Source organism: Pogona vitticeps, chromosome 4 (genome assembly GCF_051106095.1).
Source record: "Pogona vitticeps strain Pit_001003342236 chromosome 4, PviZW2.1, whole genome shotgun sequence".
In the NCBI taxonomy this organism is placed as follows: Eukaryota; Metazoa; Chordata; class Lepidosauria; order Squamata; family Agamidae; genus Pogona; species Pogona vitticeps.
In genome coordinates this window covers 212,544,656-212,563,720 of record NC_135786.1, presented here as the reverse complement: position 1 = coordinate 212,563,720, position 19,065 = coordinate 212,544,656, and the positions used below count along the sequence as shown (strand labels likewise).

Sequence of the window (19,065 nt, the reverse complement as noted above, 5' to 3'; positions counted from 1 at the left end):
GAATATGTTATGTTTAACATTCAGTATTAATTTTTTTGCCCCCTTCTGGTAAAAATAAATTTCTCTTAATATTTTATTTTAATTTTACTTATATTTCATGTATGTCCATAATTTCAAATTGTGCAAATAAAGTGCCATAAGAAATGGTCCTAAAACCCAGGTTTCTATTTCCATTACTGCTTGAGCATAGTATTCAAATCAAGAAGTAAATACATGAATTTAAAACAGTTTTAATACGTGTGAACAACACAAATACAACACACATCAAGGATCAGAGCATCCACACCTATCACACTTGTATGGTACCCATATAGAGCCGCTCAAACCAGTTTCTATAACAGTGATATAGCCCTTTATTTAGTTCAAATGTTCATGCTTTCAGTAACAATTTATTCTTGATCTCAACAGTAGAGTCAGGTATTCAATATCCATATGAGAACTCCTGGACCCTCAGAAACCTCCAGTGATACCAAACTTAATTATTTCCTCCACAGTAAAGACTATTGGAAGCAAGTGTTGCATTTTCCATGATTTCCTACAAACATAATGTTTGATATGATGTTAATAATTAAGTTCTCTGTCATCAGTTTTGTGGAGGAGGAGCATAAATGCTGGAGGTTTTGTGCATCATCAGAACATCTTGAGACAGTAACTTAAATATACAGTAGCCATATGTGCAATATCCAAGTTCAGAGCATTCCTTTTTCATATTGTATGTATATATATTTATATATATAATATATATATTTTACAAAATGTTACAGTATTTTTCCTCCAGTGTATTGCCTTTTCTATTCTTAACCATTTTGTACACCATCAGATAAATCTGGCTAGAATCCAAAGATACATCTTTAAACAAATAAATATATACAAAACAAAACCATTTTTAATAAAAAGCCAAAGCATATAATCGCAGGGTCTTTTTTTTTAATATAAAAAAATCACATGTGTGCAAATAAAAAAAGATGGGCTGGTTTAATCACAGCATGTTATTTCAACAAATGTTAATAATGTGTGAATCCCTGTGTGATAGAAGAATAATTTTAACATTTTGAATATGGGGTGAGAAAATCCATATATATTTCTTCCTCGTGAATCTGGCAACTGTGCTCTCAAGTAGTGTGTGCCCCCAAAGATTGAATGTCAAGTTTGCGTTGCAGGGAAAGAGGGAGGGAGAAGTGTTCCCATGGATACACGTGTTCCGCTATTTTAAAAAACCATACCCCAAAACGGACATAGGCAGGTATCCTAGGCAGAGGGAAATTTCTTGTGCTAGGTTCCAGCCACTGTAGAATTTAGAGTGTGGTCAAAGACAGATCTCCATTTGGGCTGTTGACGTTGTGCAGAAAGTCAGGTGGAACCTATTGAAAAATACAGAAAGAATCCAAATATTATGTGGATAAAGTTTAATACTCATATTGTTCAAGGATTTGACTTGTTTCTAGTCTGCCATTTCTATACCATGTTTGATTTATTCTTATCTGAATAGAAGGACTAAGTTCAATTGTTAGTCCCAGTTGGAATGGACCAATTTAATCAATGGGGCACTGGTGAGTCAATATGTATGTTAAGTTTCATTTATCTGGTAGTTCTACTCTAGTTGGGATTAAACAATGGATTCAACTAAGGCTGCTAGACAGGTTACTTAGCCAGTGTTTGTAGTAGATCAGTGGATCCCAACCTCAAGTCTCTAGATGTTCTTGGATTAAAACTCCCAGAAGTCTTCACCACTAGCTGTGCTGGCTAGAATTTCTAGGAGTTGTAGTCCAAAAACATCTGGGGACCCAGAGTTGGCAACCACTGGAGTAGATGACCTTCAAGTCCCTTGCAAACTCTTGATTCTATGAATTATTGATGGGGGAAAATTCATTTCAAAGAAACACCCCCCAATTCACATTTCATGGACTAATATGGACATCAGAATAGATATTCTTTAGATTGCACATTTCTCTGAATGTTTTAATACAAACAGTTTAAAATCTGCATACAAAAATATACTGGGGAAAGATGTACAGATGCACATAAACCTGCATCTTTCCCTAAAACATGCAGATTTATTAGGGAAAGCTGTTATGTGAAAATAAAGGCAAATTTCCACATAGCTTTAAACAAACCACAATACAATGTAAAAACTGGAGGGAAAATACTAATGGTTGTATATATGTGGAACTGACACAGACACGATACTGTTTTTTAGACCCCTAGTAGGACTTAGGATCATGAGCCAACCCTTCCATATGCACCAAGAAAAATGTACCACAAGAAGTAAGCCAACAGGGAGCAGCAGAAAGTAAGGGGATAGCCCTAAGTAGTTCATTAGATGCTCGTGGGCAGTGCCCAGTGGTGCACACCTCTGTACAAGGAAACCGGCAAGCCAGTGCCTACGTAGAGGCCATCAGTGTTACATCATATGAGAAGCACATTGCTGTGTGCAATCAACAGGTGGCAAAGGAAGGGAAATGATCTGAGCTTCTCCCTTTAAATGTGGTCCCCAGCTACCAGTCACAATAGCTATATACTATATTTACAGAAAGCAGAGATAACAAGCCTCTGAGTCATAGGCTGGGAAACTTAGTCTTTGGGCTTCACCTCCGACAGTCCCTCAAACAGCGTAGCTAGTAATTATGCCAAGTGGGAAGAGAGTTGAGGGAATTTGGTCCCCAAAAAGTAACTTCTCCCAGCATTCACAAATATGGGTAATACAGATAGGGTGCGCCCTCCTCCAAAATAAGCTGAACCTGCACTCATCCCATTGTTCATAAACAGCCACGGATGGGGTTGTGGGTCAGACTTCAGTTGCACCAGTGACTCGATTCAGACTTGACTTGGGCTCTCCCCCCCAATGACTTGGACTCGACTTGCAATGTAGAACCAACCAACCCCCTTTTTTTCTGAGGGTGGGTGGATAAACTTGTTTTTAATAGGGACTTGGGATTCGGGCCTTGGTACCAAAGAATCTGACTTGGGATTCAGATCCGAAGACTTGCCAACAACCCTGGAAACAGCAGCATGTGTTTACCTCAGCTCACAGTTCTAGCTGTAAAAGGGTTGAGGTGGAATCTGGAGCAATAGTTGGGTGTGGGGCTTGTGGGGGAGGAAAAGGAGTCAGGGAAAGACCCTGGGGGAAGATCAAAAATTCACTCCCAGAACAGCTATGAATGAGTCTCAACATGTACCTGATGTACTAGGGAAAATATATTGTTGATCCTTACCTTGCTCCGAAAATCTAACTGCTTGGACCTTTAAAGACAAACCCGTTCTTTGAGCACTGACCTGGCCGACTCATCTGTGTGTACAGATCCATTCTCTGTTGCATACTAAAAAATTGCAATGAAATCCATAGTCACAAAAGATAATAGTTGTTCACTCATAGTCTGGTTTGTGACGTCATTGCCCCAGGGCTAGCCAACAAAGGTTATCAGAAGCTTCCAATGCCCCCCCCCCCAATACCATCCAAACAGTGCTACTGAACAGTCCAAGGGTGAAACAGGTGGGCTTCAATTTCTACAGCATTCACAAGTTAGATCTCAAAATTGTCTTCGTCACAGAATACTGGAACCAGTGAAAGATACATTTTTGGACTACAGCTTGTTGAATCCCTCAGCCAGCATAGTCGCTGGGATAGTCCTGTGGTCCAAAAGGTAACTTTCCCAAATCATGCAATATGGCAACTGCTGTGGGTGCTTCTTTTTCTGCATTCTGAGGCTTAGCTTGAAATTTTTAACCATGAAATCTGCAAAACCTATCTTAGAGAATTGCTGTAGCTCCTGATTAGAGCACATGTTTTGCACACCAAAAGTCCCAAGTTTGATTGCTAGCATGTTCAGGGAGGCCAGAAAGCTCCTGCCTCCAAGTCTGAGGAGCTTCTACCAGACCATGTCAACAACACTGTGCTAGATGGACCAATGGTTTCAGATAGTATAAAGTAACTTTCTGTGTTTCTATGGTTGGACAGTGTCATCGAAGCAACCAACATGAATTTGACCCAACTCTGGGAGGCAGTGGAAGACAGGAGGGCCTGGCGTGTTCTGGTCCATGTGGTCACAAAGAGTCGGACACGACTTAACGACTAAATGAAGGTTTATTAAAGGGCAATATTTTGAGACCTAATTGTGTCACCAGCAGTGGGCTTATGGAGTGCTTACCCTTCTAGAAATAACAAACAAAAAACCCTGCACCATATTCAAGTAAACATTCTTTACTCCATGGATGGGAAATAATGGCATTATATAAATAATTGTAAGGTAGTTTGTGTTTTTGTATTGCAGGGTATACAGCAAGTTTTGCCAGGGTTCTGGTGTGAGACACAGGACAAGAGATAACATGCACAAGAACCATCTTGCATGAAAAGGAGAGCAGTGTAATGTCTAAGTTAATATTTTTAGAGACCCATACTTTTCAACTGGCAAAACATGATGCACTGGATTCCGTACATGAAATGCTTGAGGCACAACCAAATTAACTTCCCAGTCATTGGAAAGCTTAGAAAGTTACTTGTTCCTTTCATTTGTTGTGAATTTACATGTGATTGTTACTCAACACCATGTTGAAGAACTAACTCATTGTTTTACTTTCTGCGTGGTTGATTGCCTTTCCATTATTTTTTTACTTTCAAAAAACCCTTATTATTAAGAAGACACCGGCATAAAATTTGCAAGGATGATTGTGTTGACCCTAAAGGGGGAAAAACTGCTTTTTCAAGCAGCTTGCCTTAAGAGATTTTGAAAGTCTGCATTTCTTACACCAATATGGATTTTAGAATTTCTGCAAATCATCTTTTAATTGCAAGGTACCTTAGTCTTTCATAGGAAAATGGCATCTTGCAAGAGTAACTAAATGTTAATATGAACACAATGAGGAACAGTTAATTCACAGTGACCACTTGCTACAAGAGGAGATCTAACTTTCCCCTTCTGTTTTGTTTTGTTTTGTGTTTGTTTACCTAGGATAATATGCTGCGTAATTCATGAAGAGCTGAGTACCAGCTGGATAGTATGCTGTGGAAGGCTGAAGGGTCCTGGGGCTTAGGAGCACCGAAGGTTGGTAGAGTGCTGCTTCGGTTGGAATGACTGCTGCAGGTGCCGGAAACGAGTACGAAGGTGGAGAAATGCCTATGACAACAGACCATGACAAAACACATGGAGGATCAACATTTCCCTGCAAAGCTATCAATGCCCAAAATATAACCTGAAATCAATCGATATCCAGCTGGACAAACGGCGCCCCATGGGCCCCAAGACCATGAGAGTTCCCCAAGTCCAACCTGATCTCCCAAATCAAAACTGAAGTGGACATTTAGTCACTTCAGGCTTTAGTTTTTTAATTTTTCAGAATTCCCAGGCCTGGTATGGCCCATGGAGCAGACTGAGGGTGAAAATTTGGTCCCTCAGCCCATTAAGGGGACACCTACTGTGGTGTGGTGGATAGAGTGATGGACTAGGACCCAGGAGACTTGCGTTTGAGTCCCCACTCAGCCATGGAAGCCAACTGAGTAGATGGAATAGGTAAAAACACTCCTTAAATGTCTCCCTCACCTTGAAAACCCTAATAGGGTTGCTATAAGTTGGTTCCTACCGGATGGCACATAACAGCAAGAGGCCCATCAAACTTGCCTGACCCTGAGCTATACTTTTTCATCCAGAAATGTCATTTGTGTGTCTAACATTCACTTAGACCAACCCATTCCTGATCATGACAGAAGCATGCAGCCGTTACGTTCCAACTTCAACACTCTAGGAAAAGGTGCTTTAGATCAGTGGTTCTTAACCTTTGTTACTCAGATGCTTTTGAACTGCAACTCCCAGAAACCCCAGTCAGTACAGTTGGTGGTGAAGTCTTCTGGGAGTTGCAGTCCAAAATTCCTGAGTAACCCAACGTTAAGAACCAGTGCTTTAGATGACAAAGGATATCCTACCAGCAGCACCTATTTCCTTGTGATTTAAATTCCATGTTGTTGAATTACATTGTACTCTTCACAAGTGTTCTGTTTCAAAATTAAAACGTGATTCCATTTTGTATTTTATTCTAAGCTGTCATACAAGACACGTGTTTGCTCTTTACTGTCACATCAACATTTCTTAAGGGAACAGGTTTTCCCTTGCTAATCCGCTGATAGAAGGCAACCATGGAGCACATCCACTGGTCTTTCCAGGTTTCACAACCATTGCCTCAAACCTGGCATCCTCCAGATGTCTTGGACCACAACTCCCACAGTTCATGGCCGCTGGACATGCTGGCTGGGAATTAAATGCAAAACTACCCAACAGATCCCACGTAAAGTGCTTTCCTTGGAACTTGGCATTTTTTGCCGAGGAAAGTACTGTACACAAACGTCTATCTGAGATCATGAAATCAATGCTCATGGGAGATTTAGACAAATATTCAGGAATGGTAATCAGAAAGAGAAATATATAATTACACTCAATGTAGATTCAGTGCTATATTAAGTACTACCAACTACTAGCAGCTGGACTGTCATCTCATTTATGACCTGTACAGACACCATCCTTATCTGTGGGTCTAAGGTATGAATGGATAATCTTTGGCCCTTCACTTCCACATGTCCCAGCCAGCATGACCAATGGTAAACAGTTGTGAGAGTTGTAGTACAGAGCATCTGTAGCACCAAGGATTCTCCACCCCTGCCCTAAAGCAGACAGGAATTGATATATGAATGTTATCCCAGTTCAGGGGTTCAAAAGACGTTTGGTCAAAATGTGTGCAGAAGAGGAGAGCGTTATTTTCACTCTTATGGAGAACTAGAAGCAACAACCTGGTCTTTCTGTCCCCATGTGATCAGGTACTCTAGCCCAGAGATGGGGACTCAAGTCGTGGGTCTTGCTGTCAAGTTAGACTTAAATGTGCAACTCAGACTAGATTCTGGTTTTCTCCCAGATGATTTGAGTCATAACTCAGAACTCTTCCACCTCTCCCTTTCTTTCTGGGGGAAAAGAGTTTGTTTTTAATAGGGACTCAGGCTCAGGGCTTGGGACCAAAGATTCAGACTCGTATTTGGGACTTGGATCCAAAAACTTGTCAGCATCCCTGCTCTAACCCCAACTGAATGGCAAGCCTTCGCGCAGAGCAGATAGAGGCTTTTTACTTAAGATAGTTACTCTCTTTTACATTGGTAGCACAAGGAGCAGAAAGACAGCACTCTCCCTTTCCTGGATTCAGATGAATCTTTTTTTAAATTTCTCAATAGGACTACTGTATTAAAATTTTCTCTTTTCAGACCAGGGATAGGCAAAGTATGTCCATGGCCCACATATAATGCCAGAGCCTTAGTCCACCAGGCCACGTTGGTGTACCTCACCAAGCCCGTAAGTACAAAAAAAATATTTGAAATTTAGAACTTTCCTACCCCATCTGGTTCATATAGCTGCCACCTACCTGCACTCAAAACTTCTAGTTATCTTCCAGGGATTCACCATGAACTACAGGCTGTCTAAATACTCATTATTTTTGAACCTAGTCATCCATATTTGATCTTAGCGCCTGCTATGGATCATTTAAAAAGATAAACATGCAACTGAGAACTGATTGCAATACTCTTTAGGAGCTAGATTGCCGAATGATTTTTAAAATCAATAATACTCGCCCAGCACAAATTACATTCCCAGGAGGAAAAAAAAGGTGTGTGTCAGCAGAAAGGCAAGAAGAAGTAAGCCAATTCCTCTTTAAATCACAGTAGTCCACAACCACAAAGGAGAACCCAAAAATCTGAATCTGCTGCTAATTTCAGGTGGCAAAGCTTTGCATTCCAGATCCCATATGTTGACCTTTTCCAAGAGATGGACACAAGAGTCAAGAAAAGAAGCTCCGACACCTACCAGCGTACAGTAGAGAGTAGCGCCGCCAAGACCCAAGCAAAACTTACATGGTAACTTACATGGTGGTGGGGATAAGCCATTTCGATTTAAAGTGCCCCCCATTAATACAAAGTTCATCTCCTCAGCCGAACACTGAAAGACTTCAATGTATCTGTCCTTCATAGTTTTCTTATGGCACTTCTGAGCAGCCAAAAATGCTCGGTCAGAAGATTTCATCTGGATAAAAGCATCTCCAGAGGGACGACCCTAAAAGAAAAAGAAGAACAAAGAGCTTTAGCATTGTAACATAAAGGTCAGTCCAACTTTCATGAATAAATTTGCAGAAACAAATATTAAATGAAACATTGGTCTCGGTTAAAACCACCATGACCCTGCACTTTTACTATATAGCAGAATTGTGGGCAATGTATTATAAAAGGACATGCTTCGCTGACTGCTCTGGCTGAGGAAGGTCCCACTCACCGATTTTGTTCAGCTGCATTGCTACATAGTGCTTTAATTTGAGGTGGCAACTGTGGCTCTCCAATATTTCTGCATGGCTATTTCCAATACAGTGGTGCCTCACTTAAAGAGTGCACCGTTTAACGATGAATCCGCATAGTGACGCATTTTTGCGATCGCTTTTGTGATCGCATTGCAATTTTAAATAGGGTAAACATCGCATTGCGATGATCGGTAAGCGTTTTAGAACAGCTGATTGGCGGTTCCAAAATGGTCGCCAGATCAAGAAAATGGCCGCCTGCAGCGTTTTCGCACCGATTCCTTGTTTACCGAGGTGGCGAAAATGGCGGCCCTATGGAGGATTCCCACTTAGCGGTGAGTTTATGCCCCATAGGAACGCATTAAACTCCGTTTAATGCATTCCTATGGGGTTTTTTTGCCCCGTATAGCGACGTTTCCAGATAGCAACGATTTATCCGGAATGGATTATCATCGCTATGCGGGGCACCACTGTATCTTAATCATTATGCTGCCCAGGCGTGATGGGAGTTAGTGAAAATCAGGTGGAGGGCCATGATTGCTCCCCCGTTTAGTGTTACATCAACATATCTTCAAATCAACTGCTCTTGACTTCTCCAGAGCATCTGCCTGGAGACAGAGTTTTTGCTTCCATTTTTGGCACACAGCAGTTTAGTATTATGTCCAAAACAACTGTGGTTAGCCTCATCCATGCTATAACGAGACAAGCCAACTTTAAACCATAGTTTATGAATTTGGTTGCCAGGTTTGGGTTAAGCAAAGTGCAAGGTTTTGGTCCCTTGGCATTACTCTCAGCATTGCCTGTGCTGGCTACAGCTTCTAGGAACTGCAGCCTAGGAATCTAGAAGACTACCCACACCTTCCCAAAACCTTAGCTGAGACTACTTAGAGTTTATAAACAATGCTCAACTGAGGATAGTAAAAACAACAACAAAACAATAGCAAAATATGTTAATCTCCTTGCAGTTGTGCTATTGGGAAGGGGAGGGACAAACACAAGCCCAAGACTTGCTCATGTCATGGTAAACCACGAAATTCCATCACATCTCAACTATGCCACTGAAAATGTTAATTTTAAGCTTATGTTAAAAGAACATGATGTTGATGGCACAAAAATGTAATGGGACCACAGCAATACCTCACCAGGCTACACGCCAAGCACCCTGTTTCTGCTCTTGTCCCTGCTAGCCAGATATCTGAATTTGAGAACGTTAGTTTTCTGACCACAACTTCCAGAATTCCCCAACCAGCATGGCTGCTAGCTCCCAGGTCTTTCTGGCTGGCATAGCCATGGTGTTTGGGGGATTTTGGGAACTGTGGTCAAAAATGTAACTGCCAAACAAGATAGTCATTTCCTTCTGGGGCCTACCAACCCACCCAATTGCCCAGAATGAGACAGCCAGGGGGAGCGAGGGAAAGAATCTCTCCCTCTTGGCTCTTGTTATTGCTCATATTCATAAAGAGGGAGGATTGACAGGTAAGGTCTCATTGGAAATGCCCAATTATTCCATTCCTCAAAGCCAGCCCTGTGTGAAATACTTGAAAGATACTATAAAACACTGTATAATGGCCAAGGCATAACTCCTATTGTTAGTCTACCCAGAGGAGACCTGCTGAGTCAATGCAGATTTGTAAATAAACAGTTACGGTATATAAGCCACATTCATTCAGTGAGTCTACTCTAGTGGGGATTAACAATTGGATTTAGGTTCAAGTACATTATAGCTGTAAAACATATAGGAAAGAGCTTCTGCACACAGATACTTTCTCCCCTTAACTTACTTGGTGATTTAATACCATGTGAACACCATGAGTTCTGATATCAGATGAAAATTCCCCCAGGAATCCCAAAATGTCTTCTATAGTGGCAGCATAAGGAAGACCACGGAGTCGTATGCAGTCCCTGGCATTAGTTGGAGGCACAAATTGCTGAGGTAGTACAGGAAGGATAGGTGGAGTTGGGAGAGGAATGAGAGGCGTGGATGAGTACCGGTTCAGTACCTGAAAAATAGCAAGTATGGCATGGTTTTCATAGAAACTGGAGTATAGCCTGCACATAAGTTCATACTTAAAGGCACCAAAGTTTTCAATTAATTATGGGAAACCAAATCAAGCAAAAGCTAAAAATCTGGATTTTTGTTGTTGTTGTTAGCATAAAGTGTGTGTGAGAGAAGGAGGGCACACTTTATTTAATAGTGGAATCATGTCCACTGGAGGCAGAATTTCCCCCTAAAAAACCTAAATATATTTTCAAGATATGTGGGAGGTTCCACGGCAGTGACTCCCAACCTATGGTACATTTAGCTCAGGGGTACAAACCAGAACATTTAGGGGCACTTGAAAAGAATTGAATAATGGTGGGAAAAGACACATAAAGTCAACAGTGAAAGTCACTTATTTTATATCCTGAGCAGTGAGAAACCCCTCAGCTTCTTCCTTCTCTCTCCACTGTGTTGAGGGTCCAGCCAATTGGCTTTTGCTCCAAGGTGACATCCATTCTTCTTCTGCCACTCACCTAGGGGCTGTATCACCTGCTCCTTTCCTAGCAATGACAGCTGTATGGAACAAAATTCCTTATGGATTTTAACCCCTTTTAGCCCCTGCATGCTACCAGAGATGATGAGGAAGCAGCCTGATGATGAGAGGGTGGAGAGTCCCCCCTCAGCCCCTGTTAAGAAGGGTACAATTTATGGGAATTGGCTGCCAAGGGGGAACACAAATGAAAAAAAGGTTGAGAACCACTGCCTTCAAAACTGGGTTTGCAGCCACATACTCCTCATTCTTGCACTAGAACACAGTAGTTCACCAACAGTCTGACAAGCCACTGCTCTCATTTTATTTCACCACTGGTTGGTGCTAACAGATACAGGAATTCAACAACATGTATCCAGCAATAGGGGCCCCAGCCTTACCCTAGGAACTCTCTTTCAGTGTTATTTCTAAGTCCTCATGCTTTTTTTAATGCATTCTGTGCATATTCCTGTTGGCCTCTTAGTTAATGTTAACTAAGGAACACAGAGAGCAGTGTTATACTAAGTCAGATGCTTGGTCTCCATAGCTCAGTCTTGTCTGTCCTGACTGCCAGGAAGAAACACATCTCTGATCTACTTATAATCCTGTTCTCACAGTGGCTTACCAGATATTTAAAGGACGCTCACAGAAAAGACATGAATGCAGTTGCTCCCTGCTCAAGTTCCATGGCAACTGGTATTTTAAAGGGAAATTGGAAAAGTTACTTTTTGGACAAAATGTCCTGCACTCAACAGCCTTGCTCAGCTCTTATAAACTTAAACTTGCAGTTTCCTTTAAGGAGTTGATATATTTGGTATTTGGTCGTCTTCTTTTCCTGCTGCTCTCAACTTTTCTCAGCATTATTGTCTTTTCTGGAGAATCCTGCCTTCTCATGATATACCCCAAATAGGATAGCCTCAGTTTTGTCATTTTTTTTCATCAAGAGATAATTCAGGCTTGATTTGCTCTAGGATCCACTTGTTCATCTTTCTGGTGGTCCAGTTCAAAAATGCAGTATTTCAGAACTCTGATAGTGAAATCCTGTTGCTTTGCACAGTAAACCACACCTGAGTAGGCCCATTGACTCATTGGTGACTTCCTATACTAAGCAACAGGATTCCAGCCATTGCCTCTGATACTCGAGGTAATATATAGACACAATGACTTGTGTCCACAGGGCCTTAGTCTTCTGTTAGTGACATCCAACATGGATAACCAATACTGCAGCAAATTTTACAATTTAATTATATGTTGTGTGAAGTAGTCCTTCCTTTTAACAGGATTAAATTAGGAACTCTCACTATGACATTAGTAAGCACTGGGACTCACCTGCTGAACCTCAGCTGCTGTACTCCTGAAGAGTTCTATATACCTTTTACCCAATAGGTCCTTGTGTTTTTTTAATGCGTTCTGTGCATATTCCTCACAGGCAAACAATACAAACGCATCCCCTGTTGGCCTGTTGTCAGGATATGTTACAAACAGGATCCCTTCTTTTCCACCTGTCACAGGACAATGCTGACCAAAAAATGCTAACACTTCTTCTGTTGTCACATTAAATGGGAGACCGCGCATCCGAACAATCACTTGGTTTTCTTTCGACAAGAATTGAGCAACTTCATTGGATGTGCCTAGAAGAATCAGAAGAATCTGAAGCTTAGATCGCAGTTTGTGTTCTTAAAATATCAAGGAAGAAGGCTAATTTCAGACAGACAACTCCTAGTACTATTAAATCAAAAGACATTGTGCACCGATTATATTTTATACTTAACTTTCTAAAAAAATTTTAAAAAGGAAAAAAGTTTGGAAAGTGACTTAAAAATTTGAGAGTTATAAATGGAAGGCATTATCTGACAGACCCCCCCCCCCAATCAGTGAGGCAAGGTAACAGCATGATAAATAAGTATGGTCGAAGATTTCATTTCAACTCATTTCTGACAGTAATTTACCAACATTTGTAAATGCCTTTAGATCTGGAATGGAGAGCATGTAAGATTTTAAAAATCAAGATTTTTTTGTAGAGAAAATCAAATGTGGTGGTGGAAAAATAATTCCATCCATCCACCCACCCACCCACCCATCTCAACTCATAAAAGTCTGGGTTTGTACTGATATATATTCCATAGGATTTTAGGTTATTTAGGGCTGCCAGCTCTTTTCTCTGGAAGCCTCCTCATTTTTAGCAGATAGGTGTAATATGGTCTTCTCCATTTTGAGAATCATTGTACCTGCTGAATTTGGCTGGGCATCAGAATTTCATTTCTTTCTAAGGAATGTTTTTAAAAATTACACATTTCTTCAGATTTAGGAGGGAAAGTACTTAACATTCAAAAGTAGAGAAAGTGAAACTGACAGATTTCCCCTCTCATGATAAAAATCATGTCTCAAAGCATTCTGAAATGGCAAACTTTCCCTGTACGGCCTTTGAACATTTAAGACTTTGAAGTGCATTTACCTCTGTGTAAAAGCCAGAAATAATGCTGCACAGGACACACCTTGACAAGTTTGGCAAAGCAATTCCTTTACTTGTTTTTGTGGTCCACCCTTACCTGAGGCAATCTGTAGGCTTGATTCATTATTCATAACCTACATGAAGGTAATGCCTCAAGACGCTTGGGCTCCAAATCAAAGATTAATTTACGCAGTGCCATCAATATACACAGCCCATTACAGAGCACAAGAGGACAGATCCCAACCCCATTTTATAGCCCAATTACAGCAACAATGCCTGAGGAATTTACCCTAAGAATTATTCTACCTATGCAATTTAAGACAAAGAGTCAATACTGCAGTGCTTGGTAAGTTTATTCCTTCCAGAGTATAAAAGCAGTCATGCTATCTGGGAGAATCTGGGTGTTGTAATTTAAAAAAAAAAATTCCAGGCTCCAAAATCTTCTGAACAGAGGTTTTGAGAAAGCAACCCAGTTTTTCTCCAGCACAAAAGTAGGAGATGCACCTTTAAATCTCTCTTCCCTATTCTCAAAGCCACCTACCCAGAGTCAGACCTAATATTAAACTGAGTGACGAAACTACTTCAGTGATAATTGTGGGAATTATATAAGAGTAATTAAAAACTTCATTATTATTGCTTTTTACTGTCAAGAATGAGAAGATGTTTTCCTGAGATTTTGTGCCTCATATGCCAAAATAACTTGGCTGGTTATGGTGATCAGGTTGGGTGGGGTCATTTATTCCTCGGTGTCAAGCAGCCAAATGCCTTGAGTGAGGCCCCACCCGCACTAGAAGTGCAACAGACACTTCATAAACCGAGGGTCCTGGGATAAACTCTTGTCCTTTCCAGTTATAAGAACATAAAAATATGCTGTGAACTCCTGACAAAGAACTCTCAGAGCGCACAATGAAGAACATGACTCAATGTCAGGTAGCTACTTATGTGTATGTAACACTCAAACATATAATATGCGTATGATATTGCAACATTGGGCACATGCTAGAACTTTCTCTTCTCAGCAACAATGTGAATATTTCATCCTTAATCTTAATTATCTTGCTGTAGAAGCTTTATTTAAACTGTTCCATAGAATGATCAAAAGCATGTTCTAGAATGTTCTAAAGTATGTGGAAAGAAGAGGGAGACGGAGATATATATTGTGTACACGTGTGCACAACATCTGCCTCGAGGTTGCCTGGGAAGTTTAATGGCTGAACAGAGTTCTGAATCCAAATACTCGAACCCTACTGATTAGACAGAACTAAGATCTAGAAGGCTTGCCACAAGATGGAATCAATTTGATGGCATGTAATTATCACTACCGTCATCTATGCCACATAGTTATGGATAGATTCTAAAGTCTGGTGAAGTTTTTAGAATTTTTCTGGTTTGGGACAGTCATTCTCAACAGCTCCATATGGCTCCCTGGAGCTGTTGAAGGGGGCCACAGACTGGAAATAATTCTTCACACACGGCTTTATAAGGTTCATTATGCAACTTATAAAATCCTGAGTTGGCCTATATTTCTTTCATATTGTGTTTACGACCACAGCTGAAAAAAGGTTGAGAATGGCTGGTTTAGGGGTGTGCGCTAGAGTTCTCTAGCACAGAATTCTAAGTACTTCACCAAATCACAAACCCAGAAATCAATAGGATGAAACTATTAAAAGTCAGGTGGTACAAACCGCTATAACCAGGTTGTGTAGGTAAAACCTTAAATTGCTCCTCCATTCTTTAAGGCGGGGGATGGCATAGAATTAGGTTTTCTTTTGGAGGACTCTAGTGTGCTTTTTAAGTTCCAGTGAGTACACCAGAACTTTCTAGCACAGAATTCTAAATACTGCACCAAACTACAACTCCCAGGATTCCATGTGATGGTGCTACAACAGTTAAAAGAGTGTTCAAATTGCTGTACCTCTCTAGTACATAGATACGCTGGTACTATTTGATCCCCAGTCTGTACTTTAAAACAGGAAAGTCCTACTATTAAATTATAATCGTTTGTGACTTGAAACTACGTAGATTATGATGAGGGAAAGATTACCTCCAGCAATTTTCAGAAAGTCCTCGCCTGTTGCTTTGTACACCTAGGGAAGAGGAAGGAAAAGGTATCATGACACTTGCACAGACTTTCCAGTGTTTCATCCAAGCAACTGATTTTGCAGCTTGAGCAACGTACCTCGATATACCGGTTGCCCATGTGATGCTTGTGTCTTTGCAAGGCTAGATCTCTGTGCTCTTCGCTTACAAACCGAACCAGAGCTTCTCCATTCCTTCGGCCTTGGGCATTGAGACAAAGTGCAGCGCCGCCTCTGAAACGCGAGACAGCAAACAGAGGCAGTGATGCATCAGCCATACAGGCAGACTTTTCTTCTCATGAGATCCACACTCCCATGAATAAAAGCAACTTTGGTGCATTTAGCAATACACACCACACACCCTCTTTTTAAAAGTTGTTACGCCCATGCAAACGTCCGTGGCAAAGCATTTCAGTTCTGAGAATGTTCATACTACTCGCACTAAAAATATTTTTTAAAGACTCTGTTAGCAGAGCAAGCTACAACTGTTAACTTGCAAATTTAGCCCCTAAAATGGCAGAACAGTTACAGGGGGACTATTGGAAAGAAATCACATCCAAGCTTTCTTTTCTAGGAAAGTAAGAGAGCTAGTATTGATTACAGAAATTTATTGAGATCAGAAATATTATAACAATCTTGGTTTTAACTACAAGGTTTGCTTCCAAGAGGCAGCCTTAGCTCTACATGAGCCTTAGCAAGAGCCTCGTGGCGCAGTGGTTAAAACGCTGTACTGCAGCTAAAACTGTGCTCACGACCTGGGGTTCAAATCCCAGGTAGCCGGCTCAAGGTTGACTCAGCCTTCCATCCTTCCGAGGTCGGTAAAATGAGTACCCAGCTTGCTGGGGGGGCAATGTGTAGCCTTTATAATTAAAATTGTAAACCGCCCGGAGAGTGCTTGTAGCGCTATGGGGCGGTATATAAGTCCAATAAATAAATAAATAAATAAATAAATAAATAAATAAATAAATACATTTCCACCTTAATTAATCACAATCACCACCACCTTAGAACTTGTTTATTGATATTTCATCCAGCATTTCATTTTTTCCCCATATGTCTGATGAAGTGGATTTGTCCACGAAAGCTCACATTAAAATATAATAGTCTTTCAAGGTGCCACCTGTTTTTGTCTTTTGTTTCTTTGGATTTTGCCTGATAATCTGAGAACTGTACAGCTGGAAAGGACCCAATGGATCATCAAGATCCTCGTTATTTCCATCTGTGCGGGGGGATATTCATATTCGTATACAAATACCCCCCCCATCTCTACTCCTGAGATACTCATACTGTTCACAGTTGTTTCTGCTAGAATGCTTGAAACCACGAAAGGCTCTTTCAGCAATTAGAAGTAATGAACAGATCACATTTGGGAGAGGGGAGCAGCTTTTTTAGCAATATAAAATTCATTCCTATATTTTTCATATGCTTTTTGTGGAAAGGATTCATATGTGAAGTGCAGAGTTCCATTTCATTTGTTTTGTTTCATTTTGCAAATGGTTACCTTGCTTTAACGTCTTTTGTGCTCCAGTCCTTTCATTTGATATGAAAAGGACTACCTCTTTTTGGTCATTTTGTTTTGTTTTTCCCCCATTTGTGTTTTGTCTAGAACTTGTCCAAAAGCCCTAAAGAACCCATAAAAATTCTCCAAAAAAGGCAAAGGCAAGGCAACACAGAATCAATCTACTCACAAAAACGGCAAGAGTACAACCAACAATAAACACCAGCAAACAAAACATTCCCCTACAAAATATCAAAATGTACATCTTTAACAGAATTGAAACACACAGTAAATTAACAAAGTAACAGTTTTTAAAAAAGCGATCAATCAAAAACATATTCAGCCACAAAATAAGACACACACAGAGCTTCATCTACCAAAAACCAAGAAAAGCAAGCAAGCAAGTAAAGGGGGGAGGAGGGGCGGAACCCTCCCCCAACCAAAGCAATAAGAATATGAGTAGATTTCTTTCCCCCACCACTTGATGTCTTCTCTCCTGTTCTTTGAGTCCAGTACAGCAGCAGGCAGACAGCAAAAATAATTGAGAAAGGAAAGGATCAATGAGCTGGAGGGGAAAAAGAAATTAGGGAAATCCAAAGAGCCAGAGGAAAAAGGAAAGGATTCAAGACAGAGCAAAGCATGGGAAGGCAGTACAAAATGGAGAGTACCAGGAATTTACACACCACAAGTAACAAGTGAAACAAAGAACAAACATGTTCACTGGGTTTCAATCAATTTATAGCTTTATAATTTCAATATTCCCACTCTGTCTGAATGTTCTGATGGACTGTTGTGCAGCCACTGTTGCACTATGAGATGAAAGAAAGGGTAAATAAAGGAGAGAAACTAAAATTTTGTGTCCCTGTTTTGTTAACATGAAGCATTTGTGTTTCAGAGATTCTTTTTCACGAATTAACAAAAATGAAAGTAGCAGCCTCTTTCTGGTCTATGTGTGTTAACATGAACATCTCATCCCTAGTAAATACAAAAATCTATGTTTTGTCTCCTCCCACAAAACTACAGGAAAGTGGTAATGGGATTACATGCTACATTGTGGCTTTCCTGTGATTCTTAGGCAGCTCATTTATAGAATCATATTAGAAGTAACTGCCACAAAGTTATTATTTAGAAAGGATTTGTTTTCCATTAACATATATGATCTTTAACAATATGGTTTCAGACTAAATTTTGCCATTCCACTCCATTTATTACAGATTCTTATGGTTTCCACTTAAAGAAACACATTTTTATTCCCTTTGTAATTGTGATTGCTTTTTATTATCGTTTTCAGTAAAGCCAGACTGAGTTGGCACTCATTTTACTAAGTGAAAATTACCAAAGCTTTTACAGTAGCGTTGTTGCTGCCTTATTGTTGTATGTTGTGCAACAGAGAATTAAAAAAAAAAAACTTATTTGGTTGATAAATTTGGGGGGGGGGTAGAGATCTGTGAAAGAACCACAGCTGCATCCTTCAGCTCACTACTGGTAAGTGCATCTTTTGCTTTGGTGAGAACATGACAGAAAGGAGGTCCCACAACCTTTTGAGGCTGGAAATGTATGTGGATTCCCTTGATGCTCCATAGACTTTAAAAGCAGCAGCTTTCCAAAGATCTCCAGACCTCAAGGATCTAATTCAAGAATGGGAAATACATCATTCCTCTCCACGGGCTGTAGTGGCTAGGGCTAATGGAACCTGATGGACCATGTGTTCCCTTGACCTTGGAAAGCCATGAGATTTTACCCTGTTTCCTGGGTATGTAAGACTTAGCATGAAGGGGACAACATTTCCTTCATTTTCCTTAGGGGAGCGCTGGCAAGGCAGAGGAGCATCTCTTCCAACACAGAATTTTACTGTGTCTCAAAGTTCACCATGATGTCAGAAGGCATTGCTCCTCCCAGAGGTTTCATAAGATTTTGGCTTTCATAATATTTTGATCCCTGAAAATATTCTGAGAACATAACTGGAAGGGGGGAAAAAAAACGTGTCATTTGGAAAGAGAGAACTCACTTGGCAATGTTCAGGCCTTTGAAGAACCTAGCAATGTCCTGATCCGACGACTGCCATGGTAAACCTCTTGCCCGAATTATGGTGTTATCATCTACAAGTTCCATCTTGCTGCTGTAGATCAAAAGCAAGGATATATATTTAGCATTCTCATCAGCTCACGCCATGACAAGAGTAAAAGAATTTTTGTATAAGCTCAGATCCATGCT

General features: G+C 40.5%; 1 protein-coding gene across 3 annotated transcripts in view; it reads right to left on the bottom strand.

Moving 5' to 3' along the window:
* Window positions 1-214: 214 nt before the first annotated feature.
* Window positions 215-19,065, bottom strand: part of ESRP1 (epithelial splicing regulatory protein 1) — a 36,060-nt gene continuing 17,209 nt past the window's right edge. Inside the window, exons 7-15 of one of the 3 annotated variants that reach the window (XM_020785405.3) lie at window positions 18,860-18,970; window positions 15,455-15,587; window positions 15,320-15,362; window positions 12,153-12,454; window positions 10,095-10,313; window positions 7,892-8,078; window positions 4,943-5,111; window positions 3,213-3,317; window positions 215-1,361 (exon numbers count right to left, since the gene is read on the bottom strand). In XM_020785405.3, the coding sequence (XP_020641064.2) occupies window positions 3,227-3,317; window positions 4,943-5,111; window positions 7,892-8,078; window positions 10,095-10,313; window positions 12,153-12,454; window positions 15,320-15,362; window positions 15,455-15,587; window positions 18,860-18,970 (1,255 nt within the window). In that variant the 3' untranslated portion in view covers window positions 215-1,361; window positions 3,213-3,226. Of the gene's footprint in view, window positions 1,362-3,212; window positions 3,318-4,942; window positions 5,112-7,879; window positions 8,079-10,094; window positions 10,314-12,152; window positions 12,455-15,319; window positions 15,363-15,454; window positions 15,588-18,859; window positions 18,971-19,065 lie in introns of all 3 variants that reach the window. The other 2 variants (XM_020785406.3, XM_020785404.3) reach the window with 2 other exon arrangements.